General features: G+C 58.0%; 2 protein-coding genes across 9 annotated transcripts; one reads left to right on the top strand and one right to left on the bottom strand.

Moving 5' to 3' along the window:
• The first annotated feature begins 758 nt into the window (after positions 1-758).
• TMEM9 (transmembrane protein 9) lies at positions 759-9,985 on the top strand. Of its 4 annotated transcripts, none has more exons than XM_071578880.1 (6): positions 759-781; positions 3,397-3,501; positions 3,906-3,997; positions 4,937-5,045; positions 7,450-7,581; positions 8,827-9,985. In XM_071578880.1, the coding sequence occupies exons 2-6, from the start codon at positions 3,406-3,408 to the stop codon at positions 8,974-8,976; spliced, it is 579 nt and encodes a 192-aa protein (XP_071434981.1). In that variant the 5' UTR covers positions 759-781; positions 3,397-3,405; the 3' UTR covers positions 8,977-9,985. The 4 variants fall into 4 exon arrangements, with proteins under 4 accessions (XP_071434981.1, XP_071434982.1, XP_071434979.1 ...); XM_071578881.1 differs by having other exon boundaries at positions 768-790; XM_071578878.1 differs by lacking the exon at positions 759-781 and adding an exon at positions 861-1,538.
• An 869-nt stretch (positions 9,986-10,854) lies between these two features.
• LOC139683476 (alpha-1,6-mannosyl-glycoprotein 4-beta-N-acetylglucosaminyltransferase-like) lies at positions 10,855-21,925 on the bottom strand. Of its 5 annotated transcripts, none has more exons than XM_071578657.1 (4): positions 21,844-21,925; positions 13,822-13,957; positions 13,370-13,517; positions 10,855-12,448 (listed from the first exon to the last, which is right to left on the bottom strand). In XM_071578657.1, the coding sequence occupies exons 2-4, from the start codon at positions 13,930-13,932 to the stop codon at positions 11,304-11,306; spliced, it is 1,404 nt and encodes a 467-aa protein (XP_071434758.1). In that variant the 5' UTR covers positions 13,933-13,957; positions 21,844-21,925; the 3' UTR covers positions 10,855-11,303. The 5 variants fall into 5 exon arrangements, with proteins under 5 accessions (XP_071434758.1, XP_071434755.1, XP_071434756.1 ...); XM_071578654.1 differs by lacking the exon at positions 21,844-21,925 and adding an exon at positions 18,152-18,240; XM_071578655.1 differs by lacking the exon at positions 21,844-21,925 and adding an exon at positions 16,938-17,019.
• Positions 21,926-22,710: the final 785 nt, after the last annotated feature.

Raw genomic sequence — 22,710 nt, 5'->3', positions numbered from 1 at the left:
GTTGGGGGGAATGGGGTGTGAGGGGAGAGGGGTGTGAGGGGGAAAGGGGTGTGAGGGGGAATGGGGTGTGAGGGGGGAATGGGGAGTGAGGGGGGTATGGGGTGCGAGGGGGGTATGGGGTGTGAGGGGGGAATGGGGTGCGAGGGGGGAATGGGGTGTGAGGGGGAATGGGGTGTGAGGGGGAATGGGGTGTGAGGGGGAATGGGGTGTGAGGGGGAATGGGGTGTGAGGGGGAATGGGGTGTGAGGGGAGAGGGGTGTGAGGGGGAATGGGGTGTGAGGGGGAATGGGGTGTGAGGGGGAATGGGGGGAGGGGGGAATGGGGTGTGAGGGGGAATGGGGTGTGAGGGGAGAGGGGTGTGAGGGGGGAATGCCGCTCTGAGGGCGGAGCGGGGCTTCCCGGCGGCTCCGCCCCAGGACGGAATGGCCCAGTCCCACGAGGGTCAGCCCAGCCCCACGAAAGGAGGCCCAGCCCCACGAGGCTGGGCCCAGCCCCACGAGGGGAGGCAGGCAGGAGCTGGCCGGGCCATGTCTGCCGAACGCCGCCCGGCAGCGGCGATGCCGCCCGGCCCCGGCCCCACCATCGGCCCCGGCCCCGCTCCCTCCTCCCCTCGCTCTGAGCGGCGCGAAGGGGGCGCGGCCCCGCCCTCAGGACCCGGCGGTTTCCTGCCTTCCCATTGGCCACGCCTGCTGCCTGTCACCGACCGTCGCGCTCTGCAGCCAATGGGCTGGCGGGGAGCGGGTCGGGGGCGGGGCCGGGGCGGTGGCGGCGTGAGGGGCAGGTACGGCAGGTGGGAGCGGCCCCGCGGCCCGGGCCGGCTCGGGGGGGACGGGGGTGGCCTGTGCTATCGGGGGAATCCGTGCTACCGGGGGCATCCCGCGTTACCGGGGGCATCCGTGTTACCGGGGGCATCCGTGTTACCGGGGGCATCCCGCGTTACCGGGGGCAGCTGTGCTGACGGGGACATCCGCACCATCGGGGGCATCCCGCGTTACCGAGGGCGGCCCGTGTTACCGGGGGCATCCGCGTTACCGGGGGCATCCGCGTTACCGGGGGCATCCCGCGTTACCGGGGGCATCCGCGTTACCGGGGGCATCCCGCGTTACCGGGGGCATCCGCGTTACCGGGGGCATCCCGCGTTACCGGGGGCATCCGCGTTACCGGGGGCATCCCGCGTTACCGGGGGCATCCGTATTACCGGGGGCATCCCGCGTTACCGGGGGCATCCGTGTTACCGGGGGAATCCCACGTTACCGGGGGCATCCCGCACCACTGGGGGCGGCCTGTGCTACCGGGGGAATCCGTGTTACCGGGGGCATCCCGCGTTACCGGGGGCAGCTGTGCTGACGGGGACATCCGCACCACCGGGGGCATCCCGCGTTACCGAGGGCGGCCCGTGTTACCGGGGACATCCCGCACCACCCGGGGGCGGCTGTTACCGGGGGCAGCTTGTGTTACCTGGGACATCCCGTGTTACCGGGGGCATCCGTGTTACCGGGGGCATCCGCATCACCAGGGGCATCTCCGCGCCCCGTCCGGTCGGTGTCGGGGATGGTTCGGGCACAGATGTGGGTGGGAAAGGGGCTGGAGCTGTCGGAGCCTTAGAAGGGCTCCAGGTGGTCCGTGGGATCATTCCAGAGGGATTCGGGTGGGAAGGGACTTTAAAGCCCATCCGGCGGTGCAGGGACACTTTCCATAGCCCAGCTGCCCAGAACTCCATCCAGCCTGGCCCTGGGCACTGCCAGGGCTGGGGATGTTGAGGGTGAGTGGGAGGTTACAGGGTGGGTGCTTGCAGGTGTGCTGTGGGCATCCTTTTGGGGGTTCATTCCTGGGGGCTGCCACACTCAGAGCCCCCAGGACCTTCACTTCAGCCACCCCCTGTCACTGCTCCTCACGAGTTTTGGTGCCATGCAGGTCCTTTTGGGCAGATCCTTTGGCACAGGTGGCAGCTGTGGGCTGGGCTGACTGTGTGGAAATCAAGAAGGGACATGTTCATGAGCCCCTTTGGTGTTAGAAAGAACCACATATAAATTAGCCTTTGTGTGGCCGTGGTTGTCCTACAGTTCATGGTAGGTGGATTCTGCCCAGATGCCATTGCAAGTTTTTATTTATCATATACATTAATCAAATGTATTTCCCTGCTTTTATTGAAAGTGACATTTATTAGTTGTTCAGATGTTCTGAATTCAGCCAAGAGGCCAAAACTCAATTCCAGGCACACACCTCATTGCTGAGTTAAAAATTCAGCTCAGCCCAGTCCTGCGGGGGAGTCTCCCAGGAAAGAGTTTGGAAAATGTGGAGCAAAGGGTTAATAAATGCTGGGCTCAGGTGATAGGACTGGAATGCATTTTGGTGGGTTTGGCAGGTCAGCTTGATAGAAGTGGCTGGTGCTTTGTTAGATAAAGAAGAAAGGAACTTGGTGGTGGTAATCCATTATGTGAGTTTACAATGTTGACATAAGATAAAGCAAAGGGTGACAGAATATTGTAGGGTTGTCAATCCCAATGGAATCAGTGACAGGTGATGGAGTAGAAGGACCTGGAGTGACCCATGGGTTAACATGGAGCTGATTTATAAAGGTGTAAATGCCCTCCCTGAGGCAGCTTTTCTGAGCTGTCCCAGGGTCCCCATGAACCTGCTCCTCCTTTTCTCTCCTCATGAGCTGCCATTTCAAGGGTGAGCACCAGCCTGGCCATGGCCAGCTTGGCCTTTGTGCAAAGAAATTTCATATTACGGATTTGTGCAAACTCACATCTCTGGAACAACTTTTATCCTTGCATGTGGGAGTTGGAACAAGGTTCCTTCCAACCTAAACCATTCTGGGATTCTGTGATATGTAGCAAAAGACATTGATGAATTTACCAAGCTGCCAGGATTTTACTGAACAAGTATCTTAGGCTAAAGGAGCTTTAGGAATTGGTTTGGGATACTTAGGAATATTCCACCCCTTTTCCATGACTTGTGAGAGGAGAAAACACACTGATCCCTTCAGCAGCAAAACTTTGGGTATCAGAAAATGAATGATTTTTTATGACACTGCAGCAGTGAGGCCCCAGTGTGCTGCAAGGTAACTCTTGCTTCAGGGGTTTTCTGGTTCTGTGTCTTCTCCTGAGCACAACTGTCAGCAGCAAAATACCTGTTGCAGGTCTCCACAGTGGAAAAGAGGAACAGGAGGTTTTGTGGAAGTCAAATTGTAAGGAAATCAGGACTGGTTTTGCAGGGCTGAGGTAGTTGGGATGTGTGGTTGTAGGTGGTGGAAGCTGTCCTGATAGAATTGTTTCTTGGGATTTCTGTGTTTCCAGGAGTTTCTGGCTGTGATTCAGGGATAAAATCTTACTTTCTGGGCTGTGTTCAGCTGAGATCCTCTGTCCTATATGTGAGCTTTTGTTCCCTCAGGATCCCACGATGTTGGCCCAAAAGTGCTCCTGGAACTCTGTGAGCCCCGTGGTGCTGTTAGTGCTGCTGGGCTGCCTCCTGTGTCCCCCAGCACAGGCCAGCAAGGTGGGTGACTCTGTGGGGCACCGTGTTGGGGGCACAGCAGAGCCAGAGTGGCAGAGAAGCAGCTCTTTCTCTGGGGCTGTTTGCAAAGATAAGGAATGTATTTGATGTGTGTGTCTTGTGTAGGGCTGGGACTGTGTGTGACAGTGGCCCTTGCCCTGCCTTCTGCTGGGTTTTGGAAGTTTGCCTTGTAAAGTCTGTTTGAAAAGCACCTGGTTGGAGGTGCTGGAAGTGGCCGAGGTGCTTGGGATGTGTTAAACCTGTGAAGGTACTGCTGTCAAAGCAGAAGAGGAGACATGGGGGGGAGTGTTGTGTGTCCTAGAGAAGGCTCAGCCTGTTCCCACCCTGGGGTGGGAAGGGTGCAGAGCTGTGATTTCCCTCTCTCACCTGCTCCTGTCCCCCTGCAGAGCTCGGAGGACATTCGCTGCAAGTGCATCTGCCCCCCGTACCGGAACATCAGTGGGCACATCTACAACAAGAATGTGTCACAGAAGGACTGGTGAGTTGGGCTTGAAGCCTGAGGGGTCAGGGTCAGGGTCAGGGTCAGGGTCAGGGTCAGGGGCAGGGGCAGGGGCAGGGTTAGGGTTAGGGTCAGGGTTAGGGTTAGGGTCAGGGGCAGGGTCAGGGTCAGGGTTAGGGTCAGGGTCAGGGTTAGGGTTAGGGTTAGGGTTAGGGTCAGGGGCAGGGTCAGGGTCAGGGTCAGGGTCAGGGTCAGGGTCAGGGTTAGGGTTAGGGTCAGGGTCAGGGTCAGGGTTAGGGTTAGGGTCAGGGTTAGGGTCAGGGTCAGGGTCAGGGTTAGGGTTACGGTTAGGGTTAGGGTCAGGGTTAGGGTTAGGGTTAGGGTTAGGGTTAGGGTTAGGGTCAGGGTTAGGGTTAGGGTTAGGGTTAGGGTTTAGGGTAGGGTAAGGGTTAGGGTTAGGGTTAGGGTTAGAGTCAGGGTCAGGGTTAGGAGCAGGGTTAGGGTTAGGGTTAGGGTTAAGGTTAGGGTTAGGGTTAGGGTTAGGGTTAGGGTTAGGGTTAGGGTCCAACGCTCCAGAGTTCCCAGCTGCTGCTAAGGCAGCAATTCCCTGTGTGTTTGCACAGGGAGCTGTGGTGGGTGAGGTTCAGCACAGGCCAGGGGCAGTTTTTGAACAGAAATTGAGGAATTTGGGATGATTTTTTAACCGACAGCTCTTGGCAGATGTACAGTGTACCCTCCAGTCTCTCTCACCTGGATTGAATCCTTGCAAAAGGCACTTGGACAGTCCTACCACTAGTAAGACATTTTTATGAGATAAAGACAGACCAGGACTAGCTGAGCTGTGAAAAGCTCTTAAAACCAGATCAGCATTATCAGCCTAATGGAAATGCTGTGACAGACACAAAGTCACCCCAGTGTCCTTCCAGAGTGCTGGTTTCACCTTGTCCTGCTGCTGACCCTGGGTTGTTTCTGTTGCAGCAACTGCCTGCACGTGGTGGAGCCCATGCCGGTGCCTGGCAATGATGTGGAGGCCTATTGCCTGCTCTGCGAGTGCAAGTACGAGGAGCGCAGCACCACCACCATCAAGGTAGCTGTGGGTCACAGAATCACAGAATGGATTGGGTTGGAAAAGACCTCTGGGATCATCAAGTCCAACTCTTGATCCAGCCCCACGGTGATCACCAGCCCAGGGCACTCTGTGCCCTGGGCTGGTGATCACAGTAGGGTTGGATCAAGACATGGTTGGATCAAGACATGGTGATCACAGAGGGGTTGGATCAAGACATGGTTGGATCAAGACATGGTGGATTCTCACTCAGTGCCACATCCATAGAATGACAGAATCATGGAATGGATCAGGTTGGAAAAGACCTCTGGGATCATCAAGTCCAACCCTTGATCCAACCCCACTGTGATCACCAGCCCAGGGCACAGAGTGCCCTGGGCTGGTGATCACAGTGGGGTTGGATCAAGACATGGTGGATTCTCACTCAGTGCCACATCCACAGAATTGGGTTGGAAAAGACCTCCGAGATCATCAAGTCCAACCCTTGGTCCAACTCCAGTCCCTTTACCAGATCATGGCACTCAGTGCCACGGCCAAGCTCAGTTGAAAAACCTCCAGGGATGGGGAATCCACCCCCTCCCTGGGCAGCCCATTCCAATGCCTGAGCACTCTCTCTGCAAAGAATTTTCTTCTGCTCTCCATCTTCAATTTCCCCTGGCAGAGCTTGAGCCCATCGTGGCCCCTTGTCCTATTGCTGAGTGCCTGAGAGAAGAGACCAACCCCCACCTGGCCAGAACTTCCCTTCAGGCAGTTCCAGACAGTGCTGAGGTCACCTCTGAGCCTCCTCTTCTCCAGGCTGAACACTCCCAGCTCCCTCAGCCTCTCCCCACAGCACTTGTGCTCCACTCCCTTCTCCAGCCTCATTGCTCTTCTCTGGCCCCGCTCCAGTCCCTCAATCTCTTTCCTCAACTGAGGGGCCCAGAACTGAACACAACACTCAAGGTGTGGCCTCCCCAATGCAGAGTACAGGGGAAGGATCGCTGGTCCCTCCAGGCCTGGCTCCTTCTCCTGGCCATGCCACGCCAGCCCAGGCACTGCTGCACTGGTGGGTACCTGCAGAGGAGCCCAGAAAGAAAATCAAACTGTCAGAGTGAGCACACAGCGGCAGTGCCAGGAGCTCGCCCTCTACAGCTCCCTGAAAGGAGGCTGGAGCCAGGTGGGAATTGGGCTCTTCTCTCAGAGAGCCACTGACAAAACAAGAGGACAATACATCAAGCTGCACCAGGGGAGGCTTAGGTTGGACATTAGGAAGAAGTTCTTCACAGAAGGGGCGATTTGATATTGGAAGGGGCTGCCCAAGGAGGAGGTGGTGGAGTCACTGTCCCTGGAGGTGTCCAAGGAATGACTGGATGTGGCACTCAGCGCTCTGGTCTGGGTGACAAGGTGGGGATCGGTCGCTGGTTGAACTTGATGATCTCAGAGGTCTTTTCTCACCTAACTGATTCTGTGATTTCTGTGTCCAAGGCAGGAATGTTCCTGGCAGTGAGGAGCTGCCCAGGAGCCCAGTCTTCTTGCTGGGGATGTGTGACAGTGCCAGGCACCCATCTTGCTGGTGTCCTCTCATGTGCAGCACATGCCCTCAGCTGGCACAGTGGGGATGGTCAGCACAGTGGGGAGATGGTCAGCACAGTGGGGATGGTCAGTGCAGTGGGGATGGTCAGCACAGTGGGGATGGTCAGCACAGTGGGGGGGTGGTCAGCACAGTGGGGATGGTCAGCACAGTGGGGGGATGGTCAGCACAGTGGGGGGGTGGTCAGCACAGTGGGGATGGTCAGCACAGTGGGGGGATGGTCAGCACAGTGGGGAGATGGTCAGCACAGTGGGGGGATGCTCAGCACAGTGGGGATGGTCAGCACAGTGGGGGGATGGTCAGCACAGTGGGGAGATGGTCAGCACAGTGGGGATGGTCAGCACAGTGGGGATGGTCAGCACAGTGGGGAGATGGTCAGCACAGTGGGGGGATGGTCAGCACAGTGGGGAGATGGTCAGCACAGTGGGGGGATGGTCAGCACAGTGGGGATGGTCAGCACAGTGGGGAGATGGTCAGCACAGTGGGGGGATGGTCAGCACAGTGGGGGGATGGTCAGCACAGTGGGGAGATGGTCAGCACAGTGGGGGGATGGTCAGCACAGTGGGGATGGTCAGCACAGTGGGGGGATGGTCAGCACAGTGGGGAGATGGTCAGCACAGTGGGGGGATGGTCAGCACAGTCTGTGCAGTGACAGCACAGTGGGGAGATGGTCAGCACAGGGGGGATGGTCAGCACAGTCTGTGCAGTGACAGCACATCCTTCTGGCAAGGGCAGGAGACTCATGAGCGCAAAGAGAATGAGAGCTCAGACATCAGAGGCAGCTGCAAAGGCCCTTCCTGTGCTGCTGCTCCCCCACAGTGCTGATCCTTTCCCGTGTGCTGTGCCTGCCTGCAGGTGATCATCATCATCTACCTGTCCGTGGTGGGGGCCCTGCTGCTCTACATGGCGTTCCTGGTGCTCGTGGACCCCCTGATCCGCAAACCGGACGCCTACACCCAACCCCTGCACAACGAGGAGGAGAATGAGGTGAGGGCTGCAGGGGGGTCACCTGACAAGAATGGGTGACAGGGAAGCAGTGACCTGTCCCCTCTGGTCCAGGGAAGGATCAGCACTGCTGCTTTGTGGCTGTTTACCCAGTGAACACTTAGATCAAGTCTGCGCAGGTCATGCTGAAGTACAAGGAATATTCAAAGCTCTGTAACAAGCCCATGATGTGCCCTGTCCTCTGGGGCAGGGGTGGCTTTGTACCAAGTGGACTGAGTTTGGCGTGTCTGTCTAGATGGAACCAAAACTCACATGGATCCTGTTTGTGCAGTGCACAGGGTGGATTTATGTGGTGCTGAGCTCCCAGGGAAAGATGGGCATAAGTATTGGCTGAAACATCTTAGAGACCTATAAAAGAGCAGCCTCTGAAGGGCTGTCTGATCCTGCTCTGGGGCTGGGCCCTGTTGTATTCAGACTGCTTTTCCTCTTGCTTCTCACCAGAGCAGAATTTCATTCAAATCCCATCTTTTTTGGAGACAGTGGCATACAAGTCTTGGTCAGGAAGATCAGGACCAGTAGCAAAGAGAGAGCCTCTCTCACACATGGGTTTTTTAGGGGGACAAATTTCTTGCAGCATGAATTTCATGCCATTTCAGCACTGGATCAGACTGCTGATAAGTCCTGTTTGTACTTTGCTTTAAGTTTAAACTATTTGGCCTAATTCTTTTGTACTCTATATTATAAAGTGAGGAGTGGCTGCTCCAGTGTGCACAGTCCATCCATTACCAGCCTCTGCTGAAAAATGGGGTTTTGGAGGAGGAGATGAATTGTATTCTAAAATTGTGGGTTTGCTCCCCGCTCCACAGCAATAATTCAGAGTGAGATCCAGGTGCATGCTGTAAATGCCTGGAAAGCTTTATCTTAGCCCAGTGTGCTGTATTCTGGAACAGGCCTTGGTGCTTGTGTGCCACAACAGCAATCTCTGGCTTGGTTTCAGTGGGGTGATGTGGGTCACTTCAGCATGTGGTTCCTTGCAGACTCCGAGCAGTGGATTTTTCAAGCAGAGCTTTAGATTTAGTGCAGTTCCTGTCCTGGGGACTTCTGTCTGGAGCTACGGGTGCTCCCCAGGGCAAGGAGTTGGGGGGTGGGTGTTGAGGAGCTCTGGAAATGAGGCTCTTCCTCAGGACAACTCAAGCCTTGAATTGCTCTTCCAGTTGCAGTTTGTCCCAGGGTGAGCTGCCCCCCTGTCCTGGGGCTGGGCATTCCCAGCTCTGCTTTCCCTTGCAGGACTCTCGCTCCCTGGCCGCAGTGCCCGCCCCGGCGGGGGCCAGAGCCAACACGGTGCTGGAGCGGGTGGAGGGCGCCCAGCAGCGCTGGAAGCGGCAGGTGCAGGAGCAGAGGAAGACGGTGTTTGACCGGCACAAGATGCTGAGTTAAAGCCCTCTGAGGCCTTGGCACCACCTCCAGGACATGGGGCAGCTCCTGGACGAGATGGACAGTGATGGACAGTGAAGCCCTCAGGACACCCACGGGGCTGGACTGAAGGCTCGAACCCTCCTGAGTGACCGTCTCCATCGAGAGCAGCAGCCCCCAATGGCCCCTCTGGCTCTGCCCCCCTGCCCTTCCCCTCTTGGCCCAGAGGCCATGCTGATCCTGTGGGTGCATGTGGAGGTTGGCCACACTCCCAGGGCTCCATCAGCACCCCCTGCATCAGACAGTGATCTCAGGACACAGCGCTGGGGGCTGGCTGAGTCTTCCTGGGGGGGAAATAGTGGGATAATTTTGATGTGGGATAAATTATGTGATGTTCCTCCAGGATGAAGCAGCCACCTCCTCCTCCTCTTCCTCCATCGTGCGCTGATGTTAACTGGGTGTTGTGGTGCAGCACTGGAAGGAGGAGGAAGGGGTTCCTGCCAGCTGCTGCTTCCACTTATCCTGGTGTAAATGGAAGGATTTCCACACTTCAGTGGAGTCTCTCCAGGTTTACAGCAGCGTAGCTGAGACTGCAGCTTGTTACTGTGCAGGTGAATATCACAAAACCAATTAGTACCTGGACCAGTAAGAGTCCAACAAGTAAAGTGCTGATTCATACTTACAGCTTTTCAGGCTTTAGCAGTGAATTAAAACCTCCTGCGTAAAAACCTCTCATTTGTACCCACACCGGTGGCCCTTGGTGCTCCCCCAGTGTGGGCAGGAGCATTTGTGTCCAAGAGAACCAGGGAGAGGCTCTCCTGGAGCACTGGAAGCACTTGTCTGGGCCTTGGGGCCCTGGGAAGGGGACACTTATGCTACTCAAAGCACTCTGAGAGCTCTGACCAGACTTGGGCTGTGGGGAAGAAACTGAAGTGTTTCTGTGAGGAGCACACTGAGAACATTTGGAATGTCAGGGAGGTGCTGGAGTTCATCATGTAGCATCTCTGTATTAAATGCAGACAAAGATCCAGTACTTGGGTGGCTTTTTTCTCAGGGAAAAATCCCATCACTTCAGGTCTGGGCTCCCCAGCTGCCTTCCAGTGCTCAGCAGGTGAGTTGATGCCACCTCAGTCCAGAGCTGTGGTTACAGCACTTGGGTGTTTGGGCACTGCAGGTGTGTCCCTGGCACTGGTCTGTGCTGACAGTGACCAGCCTGCCCCAGGAGAGCTGGGCTTGGAACACGGGCACACCAGAGCCCTCCTTGGCACAGGCTTGGACAGCTCTGAGCTGTCTCATGGCAAGGCCAAACTGATCAGAATTCCTTGTTTGCTGGAAGCTGAGGAATTGTTGCTAAAAGCCCAACTGGGAGAGGTTCTGTGGGCAGCAGCTTCTGATGGAGCTGCCCAGCAGCAGCCAGCCCTCCCAGCTGAACACAGGATGAACTGAGGTCATCCAGTCCAGCCTATAACCATGATAATTATGATCCTGCCAGACAAACCCTAAGAGAAGGTTTTGGGGGCCTGTGTGTTCCCCCGTTACCCTCCAGTACCTAAAAAGGCTAAAAAGGACCCTGAGCTTCCTGTTATATGGAGGTCACATTTTCCTTGACCTGTCCTTGTTCCCCGGTGCTCAGTTCTGCACCTTTCCCCCCCTTTGCAGAAACCTCATCTTGCCTGTTGTCCTTCCCTCTAGGTGTGAATCCCTCATGGACACAGGGTGTGGTCCCTGGGAACTGTTTTTCCTCCCTCGCGGGAGAGGCGCTGCTGGGTCGGGCTGAGCCGGCGCGATGGGTCCATCTGGTGGCCGCAGCCCCTCGCTCAGCACCGGGACGTGGGTGGTCACCAGTCGGGGGGTTCCTGCTCCCACCAACCGGAGCCTGGAGGGGGAGGGGTTTGGTGAGCGGCACCCCCTGACCTTCCCCTGAAGGAGCAGCTCGGAAATGGGAGAGGAAAGGAGGGAAAAATTGCTGGTAGAAATTGAGTTTTGGTGAGTTAGAAAGCTTAGGGAAAGGGATGATGTGGAGAGGCTGCAAAAGATGCCACTGCCTGATTAGTTACTTGGTTTGTTAATTAACTGATCAGCTTTGTCCTGGACATCATCCTCCCTGGGAGCAGATGTTTTCTACAGCCCAGCCTGGAGCTCCCAAGCCTCTTCCCCTCCCAGTACACCCTCCATTGCTCACTGGGACACCCAGCTGGGCACATCCTGGTAGGGACTGCTCCCAGTCCCATCCACATCCCACAGCAGTGGTTCCCATCCCTCAGGAGATCCGACAGTGCCAGTAGGAGTCAATAATTTAATTCCTAAAGGACCTCTTAGAGCAAACCCAGCTGCTCTGACAACCCGCCCCATCAGGTGCCCGCCGTGGTCCAGATGTCGATGCTCTGGATGATGAGCCACTCGCTCTGTGCGCGGGTTACCCGGATCCTCACGCACTCCACAGGGCCGGGGATGCTCTTCTGCAGCCCCTGCCGATCCAGGGTGCCCTTCTCGAAGGTGCCCACAGGGATGTAGGTGGAGCAGTCGTGGCCATCACGGCGCCGCTGCCGGCCCAGCTCCAGCACGCCCTCGCGCAGGAAGTCGCCGCGGCGCTCGGCGGAGCCCGTGCGCACCCGCACGCGGCTGACGTGGGCTGGCTGCTGGAACACGACGGAGAACACACTCCCAGCCGCTGGGTCCTTCCCCCAGAAATAGCCCTCGACTGAGCTGTAAGCCTTGAGGGGCTCATAGTGCTCGAAGATGGCCATGCTGGTGTACAAGGACGCTGGAGGGTTGTCCGGAATGTCCGAGGCATCAGCCTGGAAATCGTCATCCTCCAGCCGGTTGACGGTGCCCTGGAAGGAGGAGTAGAGGCCCATGTGCTGGAAGAGGGATGGCTTGAAGCGGATGGCGTCTCTCTGGGTGAGCAGGTAGCGGAAGTGGACCAGCAGCCAGTCACAGGGCATCTCCTGGTAGAAGAGAAGGAGGAAGCGAGCCAGGCGGGGGAGTTCGCTGGAGCGGTAGAGCTTCCCAATGTAGCCCAGCTTGGAGAACTCCAGGGTGGCCCAGTTGGAGCCTTCCTGGGACGCCAGTGCCCTGCGGATGGCCGTGAGGAAGGACTTGGCGCACAACACGTCGTCCTCGATCATCAGGTAGTAGGAGGAGAGGTTGGCGGCGAAGGCGAGCAGGAAGGCGTAGTCCACGTTCTGCTTGGAGCGGAACCTCACCCGCTCCTCGGGGTCATTGTAGTTCCTCTTGAGGCCCTCTAGGGTGGGGTACAGCTCCTGGGGGGCGTGGATGAGCAGCAGCCGGCCCAGCAGGATGTGCTGAGCAAACTTGTGGGCGATGCTGAGGGCGACGCGCGCGTTCCAGCCAGGATCCACGTCGGCCAGGTGCACCACCACCACCATCTCCTGCAGCTCCTCCTCGGTGGACTGGTTGAACAGCGACTCCAGCGTGGCAGGGAGGTAGAAGCCACGTGGCCGCCGCACCGATGCCAACCCCACCGCCAGGAATTCTGTACAGCAAAGGAAAGGCATGAGCAGGCTGAGGGGTGGGATCCACCATGGTGAGGTTCTGCCCTGCAGGCCAGAAAGAGGCTTTAAAAATCTCTTCCCTTGGCCAACCTGCACAGTTAGTTCTATTTATAACCCCATGTCCAAGGCTGTGGGTCCTTTGTGAAGCTGAAGCCCCCCGTGTCTCTGAAGGGGCACAAATGGCAGGGAGAGGATGGGAAGAGGAAGCAGGAGCTTCTCTGTAGAAGAAATACTTGGGGAAAATACCTTAAAAAGCCAAACTCAGAGAAGTAACAGGGCAGGAATGACTTGTTAGCATGGCTGCGCATCCTGGAATGTGCCCTACTCTGAACCTTGTGGAGATGCACCCACTGTGGCATGAGGCATCAATCCCACCTCCTCCCCACAGCCCATCAGTGGCTGTACTGGTTTAGCTTCTCTTGCTACTGGTCTGTGTAGCACCATCCACATCCTGGTTCCAGCACAGCCTCATATGGGGCTGCCATGAGCTTCTTCCTGTGGGGTTTGCATGGGAACTGTTCTTTGTGCACCTGCCCAACAGCTTGGCCCGCAGTCCCACAGTGTGAGCTTGTCCTGGTGCTCCAGATCCACAAGAACCTCAACCCCAGGGAGATGGGATCTCAGCCACCTTCCCCACAGAGGTCTGGGAAACCCCAAATGCCTGCAGTCACCTCAGGGCCAAGGTGCAAAAAGATGGACCATGCTTGGAACATGTGGACCTTCCCTTACCCCTCCATCCCCACAGAGTGGCAAAGGCTGGCCAGGGAGGAGGTCACCAGGTGTTGGCAGGTCCCCCACCCCAACTGGGTGGACACAGCCCCTCCCTGCCCTGGCAGCAGCTATGCTGGGACAGATGTGCAAACCCAGAGCCCTGCTCAGGCCTGGGTCCCCAAAGCACTCACTTTTATGGGGTGACAGGGAGCCAGCAAGGAGCTGGGAGGAGACATTGTGGAGTATGGAGAGGTCCTCTGTGTCCCTGAGGATGTGCTGGGCTCTTTCTGGCTGCATCGTCTGCAGGATCATGTCGGGGGTCAAGCCCCTGAGATCCACCTGTGTGGGAGACACAGGCAGCCAGGTCAGACCCCAGAGCACCAGTGACACACATCAAAGGGGGGATGACAACAGGGGTCTCAGAAGTGAGGGGGAACAACCATCCTGCCCTCCCAGCTCCAGGATCAGGGGAGGCGCAGCTGCCCAGGGCACCCCCAGGGAGAGGAGAAGGCAGAGCTGGGGTTTGGGGGTGACATGGTGCAGGGAAGGGAACAGAGCTGGGGTTGGGGTCCATGTGGGGCAGGAAAGGATGGAGGATGCTCCAGTGGCCCCTCCAGTGGGACATCACTGGTTAGGGACTCACCTCCAGGGGATCCTGTTTCTGCTGGCTGCCCCCATGGAGGAGGAGGAGGAGGAGGAAGAGGAAGGAGGCTGTGAGCACAGCTGTGAGGGAGCGCCTCAGGGAGCATCGCATAGCACTGGGCCGGCACTGCTGAGGGCTGCAGAGGAAAGGGTGTGTCAGGGATCAGCCTGGGGAAAACCACTTGGATGCACCCCTGGGACTGACCCCTCTGCCCAGACAACCCAGGGGCAGCCATGGGGCATCAGGGGACCCTTGTGCACTGTCCCCTTTGGGCAGGTGGGACAGGATCCCCCAGCTTGGCCAGAAGAACATCAGCCAGGTACAAAAAAATCCACTCCCTGCCCCAAAACAACCCAACTGCCCTGGGACACCCCCCACAGCACCCCCAGAGATGGAGGCAGGAGAAATGCAGGGCCACGTGCCTTGAGGAGGGCTTTTGGGTCATGGGGACAACCCTGGAGCAGTCACCAACACCTCAGGGCTTGGCACCAAGCCCTGGGAAACACTCAAGCCTCAAAAGAGCCTGGGCTGCTCTGCCAGCACTGCGAGGATGAAGCAGCTCCCCCAGCCCCTTCTGGTTCCAACCTGTCCCCACCATGTCCCCTGGTGGGTAGGACAAGAAAGGTGTCCCTGAGGTGACAGTGTCACCTTCAAGAAAAGTCGTACCACCCTTGAGATATTTTACCGTGTAGCAGAGGCATGGCAGGAGGCTGAAAGGCTCCTGTGTTTGCCTGGGTTTTTTCCATTATGAGCATGACTGGGGCTGTCCTGGAGCAGGAGAGGCTGGAGACTCACTGAGTGCCCGTCCGAGTGGGGCAGACACACTCAGCCCCATTCAAACTGCTCTCAGTGCCTTGGTTTGTCTTAGTCACAGCATCTATGAGTGCAAACGTGGAGAAGAAACCCTTCCAAACCTTCCCAAAACAAGGCTGGGAACTTCTCCAGACACTCCAGAAGTCCTCCAGGACTTCTCCCTAAATACCTCCCTGCACCCACTGCCCTTGTGCAGCTGATGCTCCCAGCCCATCCACTGGCCCCACGGTAACAACCCTCAGTGTTCCTGTCCAGGAGTCCTCTGGGGGTTGGCAGCACCTCAGCCGGCTGGTGCTGAGCAGGTGCCCCCAGCACCGCAGGCAACCTGTCCTTGTGGCACTGCCCGTCCTTGTGGCACTGCCCGTCCTTGCGGCACTGCCCGTCCTTGTGGCACTGCCTGTCCTTGCGGCACTGCCCGTCCTTGCGGCACTGCCCGTCCTTGCGGCACTGCCCTTGCCCAGGAACACGCCTGTTCCTCGGAGACAAACCTTTGGAGCCAGGAAGTGGCTCCTCCAGGAAGCAGCACAACCTGTCCTAGCCAGGGAGAGCAGAGCAGTCGCCTGCCCTGAGCAGGAAGCCCATTGTGGGTGAGGTTTTTCGAGCAGTTGGGAGGATAACAATCTCCTGGAGCTGCCTCAAATCTCTGTCCAGGTCCCAGCAGAGAGTGAAGCCCTTCCTTCCCTCACAGTTCTGGGACATGGGGAGCTCACCAGTTTATGGGGGAGCAGCATTAGGAATCCATCCAAGCCACAGGGATATCACACCCTGAAGCCACCCTGGAGGTGAACTCCCCAACCTGGGATCTGCAGCACCAAGGCCATGGGGTGAGTTGGGCAGGGCAAGGTTTGGCAGCTTGCCATGGGCTGAGTGCTTGGTTGCTCTGGGTGGCCAAAGGTTTTTCTGCCTGCTGGGGAGTGTTTGGCTGCCAACAGCCCATCCTGGATGGAAGACAACGTGCTGCTCAGCACCTCCAGCTCCCACAGGCAGCAGCCTCACCCCAGGGAAGCCCCTCCAGCGAGGCAGGTTTGTCAGAGAAGGGAACAACGCTGCCCCAAAATTAGCACCCTAACTGGGCTTTGGATTTTTGCCTCCATGGAGAAATAAAGCAGCCCAGCTAGATGGGAACAACCAGGATCCTCAGCACTGTGGGCACTCACCAGGGTGCAGCACCCTCTCAGTTCTGGCTTGGGTTGACACCTCGGAACATACTTGTCCCCATTTTGGTCCCCAACACCTCATGCACCTTCCCCACAGCTCAGCACCCCACTGGTGGTGTCCCCAAAAGCCACCCTGCTGTGGGGACACGGGCCAGAAGGAGCTGGCTGCTGACAGTCACTCTCTTGGAGCCAAACTCCTGAGTTTGCTGGGAGACTCCGGCCCAATGGAGCAGCCGTGGCTCAGTCCAGCAGCGCAGGGGAGGGACTGGCAGCACACACAGCCCGGTCCCACGAGGAAGGGCTGGATGCTCCCCACAGGCAGGAGGCTCCAACTGCTTCTGCTGGCACTGGAGAGAGCAGGGCTGGCTGCACAGGGAGCAGGGAACAGCCAGGGCTCCCCCTCCCACTGCCAGCAGTGCTCTTCCACGCTGGGGGAAACTGAGGCACAGACAAAGGATAAAGGATACAGGATAAAGACTGTGTCACTCAGCAGGATGAGCGCCAGGTCTCTGCAGCACAGGTCTGTGTCCTTCCCACCTCCCTGTGAGGGTCCCCAGGATGGAGAGGGACAGAGGGTAGCCCAGCACCAGAAATAGACTGGGGGACACTGCAAATTGTGGCAGCACAATGTCCCTCATGGGGAATCATGGCCCTTCAGGGCTGTGTGGGACGGGGGCTCCTGGACCCCCAGGGAGCCAGCCCAGGTTCCAGTCCCACCACCCATGGGTGTCTCCGCTCCAAGGGTTGTCCCACAGGGAGGAAGGAGGGAAAATGCTGTGTCTCAGCTAAACACAACTCCAGGAGCCAAAGCTTTTGGTCAGCACAGGTGTCCCACTGCCCCACAGCCACAGAGGGGTCCCTGCAGGCAGCTTGGGAAGGGGACACTTGGCTCCAATCTGGCCCCCACTGCTGACAGCACAGGGACCCCCAGCCCACCACCCCATCCTCATCCCTCTGGGCCCCCAGGCACCCCTTTCCATGACACCAGAGCTGCTCCTGCCCAGCACTGCTCCAGATGTGCCCACCGAGGCAGCAGAGACTTACAGAGGGGTGGCAGCCTGGCAGGGTAGGCACAGCCGGGCAGGGTGGGCAGCAGAGACTCACGGAGGGGCAGCAGAGACTCACGGAGGGGCAGCAGAGACTTACGGAGGGGCAGCCCTCTGGCAGGGTGGGTGCAGCCTCGCCGGCTCCAGGCGCTCGGCCCTGGCAACTCCCCCGGCCTGGCCAGGCTGTGGATTCTCACTCGGCAAAGCCCCACCCCGAGCCTTCGCCTGCCTCCCGCAGAGGAGGAGCGTTGGCCCGGCAGGCTGTGCCCCAGGAGAACCGGCCAGGCCGGGGGGGGCACTCCGGGGGTACTGCCAAGGGCATCCCGCCATGGCTCCGGCTGTATCCCACCCACCCCATCTCCACTGGCAGCTCCAGCCCCCCAGGCAGCATCAACCCCCTCCAAGGGCTCTTGCCAAGCCCCAGCATCCCAAACTCTGGCTCAAACCTGCCACTTCAGTGGCACTGAGGTGAAAACACACCACACATCAAGCCAGGAGCTGGGACACGGACTTAAGCTCTGCAGGGGAGGTTTAGGTTGGGTATCAGAAAGAAATTCTTCACAGAGAGAGTCATCAGGCACTGAAATAGCTACCCAGAGAGGTGGTGGGTTCTCCATCTCTGAAGGTTTTTAAGATGAGACTGGATGTGGCACTCAGTGCCATGATCTAGTAATCATAGTGGGGCTGGATCAAGGGTTGGACTTCATAATCTCAAGAGGTCTCTTCCAACCCAGCTGATTCTATGACATGGAGCTGGCACAGCTCTTTGCCTGTTTATTTTCCAGCTCTCGGGCTGAGATGGCAAAAATCTCTGGGGCTGCTGAGCCAGACCTGCACCCCCTGGTACCCCAGGCCAGGACAGAGCTGGCTGCCTGGATCCCACCTGGGATGCAACCCCTGAGGCACTGCTGCTTCCCTGCACACCTCAGCTCCTCCCTGGAGCTTGAGCATCACAGCTGGGCTGAGAATGAAGCCCCTTCTAAGCCCCATGAGCCAACGTGGCCCACGCGGGGCCCTTCCATGGCACAGTTTGTTCCCTCCTCCTCCACCCTCCAAGCTTTGTCTCCCACTGCTTCCCTCCTCTGGATCCACAGCAGGAAGGTGGCTCTGGAGAACCCAGGATGAGTCTCCCAACAGCATCACTTGCCCCCAGCTCAGAACCAGAGCAGCTCCTTCCAACATGGCCACTCACCCACAGCATTCAAACAGAGAGGAAACCCCTCCCCTTCCCCTCCACCCCATCCACTCCATCTATTCCTACAGAAGCCTGGATCCCACATCCCTTCTCTCCGTGCTGGCCTGGACCCCTCCTACCTTCAGGAAGGCCCCACGTCTCTTCCAAGGCTCCGTCTTCTACCAATGCCCCATGAATTCCAGCCCAGGCTGCTCAATGTGGGAGAACATGGAAACTGTCCCGGGGCTTGTCTGCGAGGACAAAGGTGGCCACAGAGAGATCCTGCGGGGCAGGAAGCAGGTGGTGGCTCTGGGAAGGGGAGGAAGCGATGCCTGCAGGCTCCCAGATCTGCTTTTCCCAAGCGGTTTGGGTTTTAAATCCTTACTCTCCCATCATGGGATGCCAGTGGCTCTGTCCCCAAGGAGGGGCTCAGTGGGGACACCCCACCTGCACTGGAGCAGGGGCAGTCTGGTATTCTTATCCGGGCAGGGGTTGGAAGACGCCAGGAGGGCCAAGGGAGCCGGGATGGTGTAACCCAGCAGAGATTTGATGTCCAGTGGCACAGGACAGGAAGGGTTGTGGGACTCGGTGGCTCTGGGAAGTGTCACAATGGCAGCAGCTGCAGGAGGGAGAGGGGTTTTCTCACCATACGTGTCCCGTGACCCCCATCCCTGCCCAGGAAATAACAGGGCTGGTCCTTCCTGCCCTCATAGGAAGGAAGGGGAGGGTGGTGGGGCTGTGGGGCCCAGCACAGCCCTGGTGTCCCCAGAATGGCCCAGCACTGCCAAGGGCTACAGCAGAGCCACCAAACCCCACTTTGGTCCCCACATGCCACTCCAAGGTGCAGTGCTAGGGCAGGATTTGACCCTCTCTAGGCACATCCAGCCTGCCTGGAGCAGGAAAGGAATCCACAGCCAGGACACAGCCCCCAGGCAGTGCGGCCCTGGGTCCTCCTGCCCTCCAACAGGTCCCACAGGCCCAACCTGAGCCAGCCCATCCAGTCACTCCCTTGTGCCATGGGGCAGATCCCAAATGGTGTTTTGGGTGCTGGAAAAGGGCCTTTCCACCTGTCCCCCTCTGTGAGGGCCATGGCACAGCCCCAGTGCCCAGGTACAACCAGGGCCCAGCACCCAGAGCCACTCTCAAACCTCCCTCTGGCCCAAAACATGCTCTGCTTGCCAAAATATTTGGCCTGGGGGAACAGGAAGTTGCTGAAATGAGGCAAAAAGGCACATTGTTTTTGCTGGAGAATGACAGAGAAGCCCCAAGTGCAAAGACTGTTCTGAGAGGGGCACACACACAGCTCAGGGGACTGGGGAGGACCAGTTCCCCCACTTTGGGCTGGAGGTGAGCACTGGGGTGGGACAGGCACAAGGACACCCACGGCAGGGCCCAGCCACCTCCCCCAAGCGCCCAGCCTTCACCTTACCTGGCTCAGCTCCTGTTGGACACCGGATCCCTGACAAGGAGGGGAGCAGGGTGAGGCCAGGGTGGTGGCCAAGCCTCTGTCCTCCCCTGGGAAAGCAGAGAGCCAGCCCGGATCTGTTTACAGACCTTCCATTATTCAGGAGCCCAAGCAGCCCAAAGGGGAGGGAAAACAGAGCTTCACACAGCAGGAAGAGCATCAGGGCTCCAACCACCACCAGGGCTCCATGTCCACACCAACAGGGACCCCTCTGAGCCATGTCCTGCACAAAAGGACACAGCCTCTCCTGTCTGTGCACAGCCTCACTCCATCCTATCCCTGGAGAACACCAGAGAGGAGATTTTTGGCAAGCAGGCTCTGAGGGAGGCTGGGTCTGGGGCACAGGGGTGGGAAGAAACCCTCCTGCTCAGGGCTGAGATCTGGCCAGGGTCACTCACATCACCCAGCAAACCTCAGCGGAGGGGCAGGTTCTGCTGCTGTGGGTCAGGCAGGAAGGGGAACACTCACTGCCTGCAGCTCTAGACGTAGGCAAGCAGAGCCCAACCCATCCCTGCCACCTCCAGGGCATCCCTGCCACCTGCACAGCACTTCTGCCACCTGCACAGAACCCCTGCCACCTGCACAGTATCCCTGCCACCTGCACAGCACTTCTGCCACCTGCACAGTATCCCTGCCACCTGCACAGCACCCCTGCCACCTGCACAGCATCCCTGCTACCTCCACAGCACTTCTGCCACCTGCACAACATCCCTGCCACCTGCACAGTATCCCTGCCACCTGCACAGCACCCCTGCCACCTCCACAGCACTTCTGCCACCTCCACAGCACTTCTGCCACCTGCACAGCATCCCTGCTACCTCCACAGCACTTCTGCCACCTGCACAACATCCCTGCCACCTGCACAGTATCTCTGCAAACTCCAGGACATCCCTGCCATCTCCACAGCATCCCTGCCACCTGCACAGCATCTCTGCCACCTGCCCGGCATCCCTGCCACCTGCACAGCACCCCTGCCACCTCCACAGTATCCCTGCCACCTCCACAGTATCCCTGCCACCTGCACAGCATGCCTGCCACCTGCACAGCACCCCTGCCACCTGCACAGCATCCCTGCCACCTGCACAGTATCCCTGCCACCTGCACAGTATCCCTGCCACCTCCACAGTATCCCTGCCACCTCCACAGTATCCCTGCCACCTCCAGAACATCCTTGCCATCTCCACAGCATCCCTGCTACCTCCACAGCATCCCTGCCACCTGCCCGGCATCCCTGCCACCTGCACGGCACCCCGGCCACCTGCACGGCACCCCGGCCACCTGCACGGCACCCCGGCCACCTGCACGGCACCCCGGCCACCTGCACGGCACCCCGGCCACCTCCAGGGCATCCCTGACACCTGAACAACACCCCTGACACCTGCACAGCATCCCTGTCACCTGTACAGCATCCCCACATGGATCAGGACACCTGCTGCCTGGCACAGCTCCAGCACCAGAGTCACTGGAAAACACTGCAAATCGTTCTTCCACATTTTATCCATTTTAGCCTAGAAAAAGGCTGGTATTGGAGAGGCATCTCTGGTGAGGGACATCTGTCTGTATTTATCTGTATTTGAATCCAGCAAGTTTATCAGCAGCAGGGAACATCCCATCCACCTGCCTTCTGGGCCACCCACTCTGGCTGCACCACCTGGGATCAGCCCAGGGCATTGCTCTGGGGTGGGTGCTGCTGAGTGCTCCACAACACTGGGCAAATGCTGGCCATGCCACCCTCCAGATTAGAACATACTCCTGCTTTCCCAGGAACATCCAGGAACACCCAGCCCCAGGATCTGGTCTGTATTTCTCTACAGAAACAAGGCCCAGGCTGCTGTTCCCATCCTTGTTCAGCCAGAGCAGCTCTCCAAGGTGAGGACAGAGCTTTACACAGCCTGCTCCATCCTGCCCTGACCTGGGAACCAAACACCTCTGCTCCCACTCTCCAGAGCCCTGCAGAAGCAGCACCCACCAGGCACACGGGGCTGGCATCATCAGAGAACACTCTGAAGCACAGTCAGAACACGGGCTCTGAGTGAGCAGCTGCCTCCCTCCAAAACAGGGAACTGAGCAGCCTGACCAAGTTTCACTCTCTGCCCTCCTCCCCCTGAGCACTTGTCCCAGGGCTCAGTGGTATTTAACCCCATGGCAAAGGGAAGATTGTTGTCCCTCACTGCCCTGGAGCAGCTTCCTCCTGCACAGGAATGGAGCACTGCACCTCCACACACAGCTCCAGCACCAACCTGCTGTCCTGCCCCTCCTGCAGGACACAGACCAGGCTCTGCTCTGCCATGGCAGCCTCAGGATCAGTGACAGCCTGTTTTTCTCTCCCTGTGTCTCTACTTTCACCAACCCAGTTCCAAAACTTACCTGCTGGCATCCCCAGGTGTTCAGCAGCAGTGAGAAGGGCAGGAGCTGTCCCAAATGTGTGTCTGAAGTCGTCATCAAGAGCCTGGACTGCAGATCCAGGCTGGGGCAGATGTTTTCGGTGGTGATTTACAGAGCTGCAGAAACTCCTCACAGGGTCATGGGGGATCACAGAATATGCTGAGCTGGAAGGGATGCACAAGGATCGAGTCCAAATCGAGCTGGCAGAACTCCCTCTCCTTCCAGGTGCTTCACTAAACATTATGTATGGAAAAGTGCTGTTACTCCTGCCCAGGACAAGATCTGATGGGCACTGGGACTGAGGAGCTGAGCACTGATAGGCAGCAAGACTCAGTCCACTGCTGCTCAGCTCCCTTCCAGTTACTCCACCTCATTTGCACCTACACTGCAGCACCTCCTCTGCCTGCACCACTCCTCCACCAGGCCTTGTCTCCAGCCACATCAAATCTCCAGCCAGATCCATCCTGGACACACTGTCCTCCTGACAGGCCCAGCCTCTGTGCCCCTCTCCCTTCTCAGGCAGCCCAGAGCCACAGAAAGTTTCAGGGTCGCTTCTTCCTCACAGAAATTAATTTGTTTAGTCAAAAGCCAGACCAGCGATTCCTTGTGGGCTTTCAACAGGAAAGATTTCCACACTGCTCACTGCTCTTAGAAACAGCACAGAGTCGAGTCCTTCATCACTGCTTTGGTTATTTCAGTTTTTCCCCTCCAGTTCCTCTCCCTCTCTGTGTATCTTCTCAGAAAAGCACCTTCTGGTTTTAAAAGTTTAGCTCTTCTTTTTCTTTTCAAAGCAAACCACCAGCATGAGAACTTGTAGTACCTTTACATTCAAGACAGACTGTTGCCTTA

This window comes from Pithys albifrons, chromosome 28 (assembly GCF_047495875.1).
Source record: "Pithys albifrons albifrons isolate INPA30051 chromosome 28, PitAlb_v1, whole genome shotgun sequence".
Lineage (NCBI taxonomy): Eukaryota > Metazoa > Chordata > Aves > Passeriformes > Thamnophilidae > Pithys > Pithys albifrons.
Note: the sequence above shows the minus strand (reverse complement) of the source record. Positions and strands in the feature narration are given on the sequence as shown.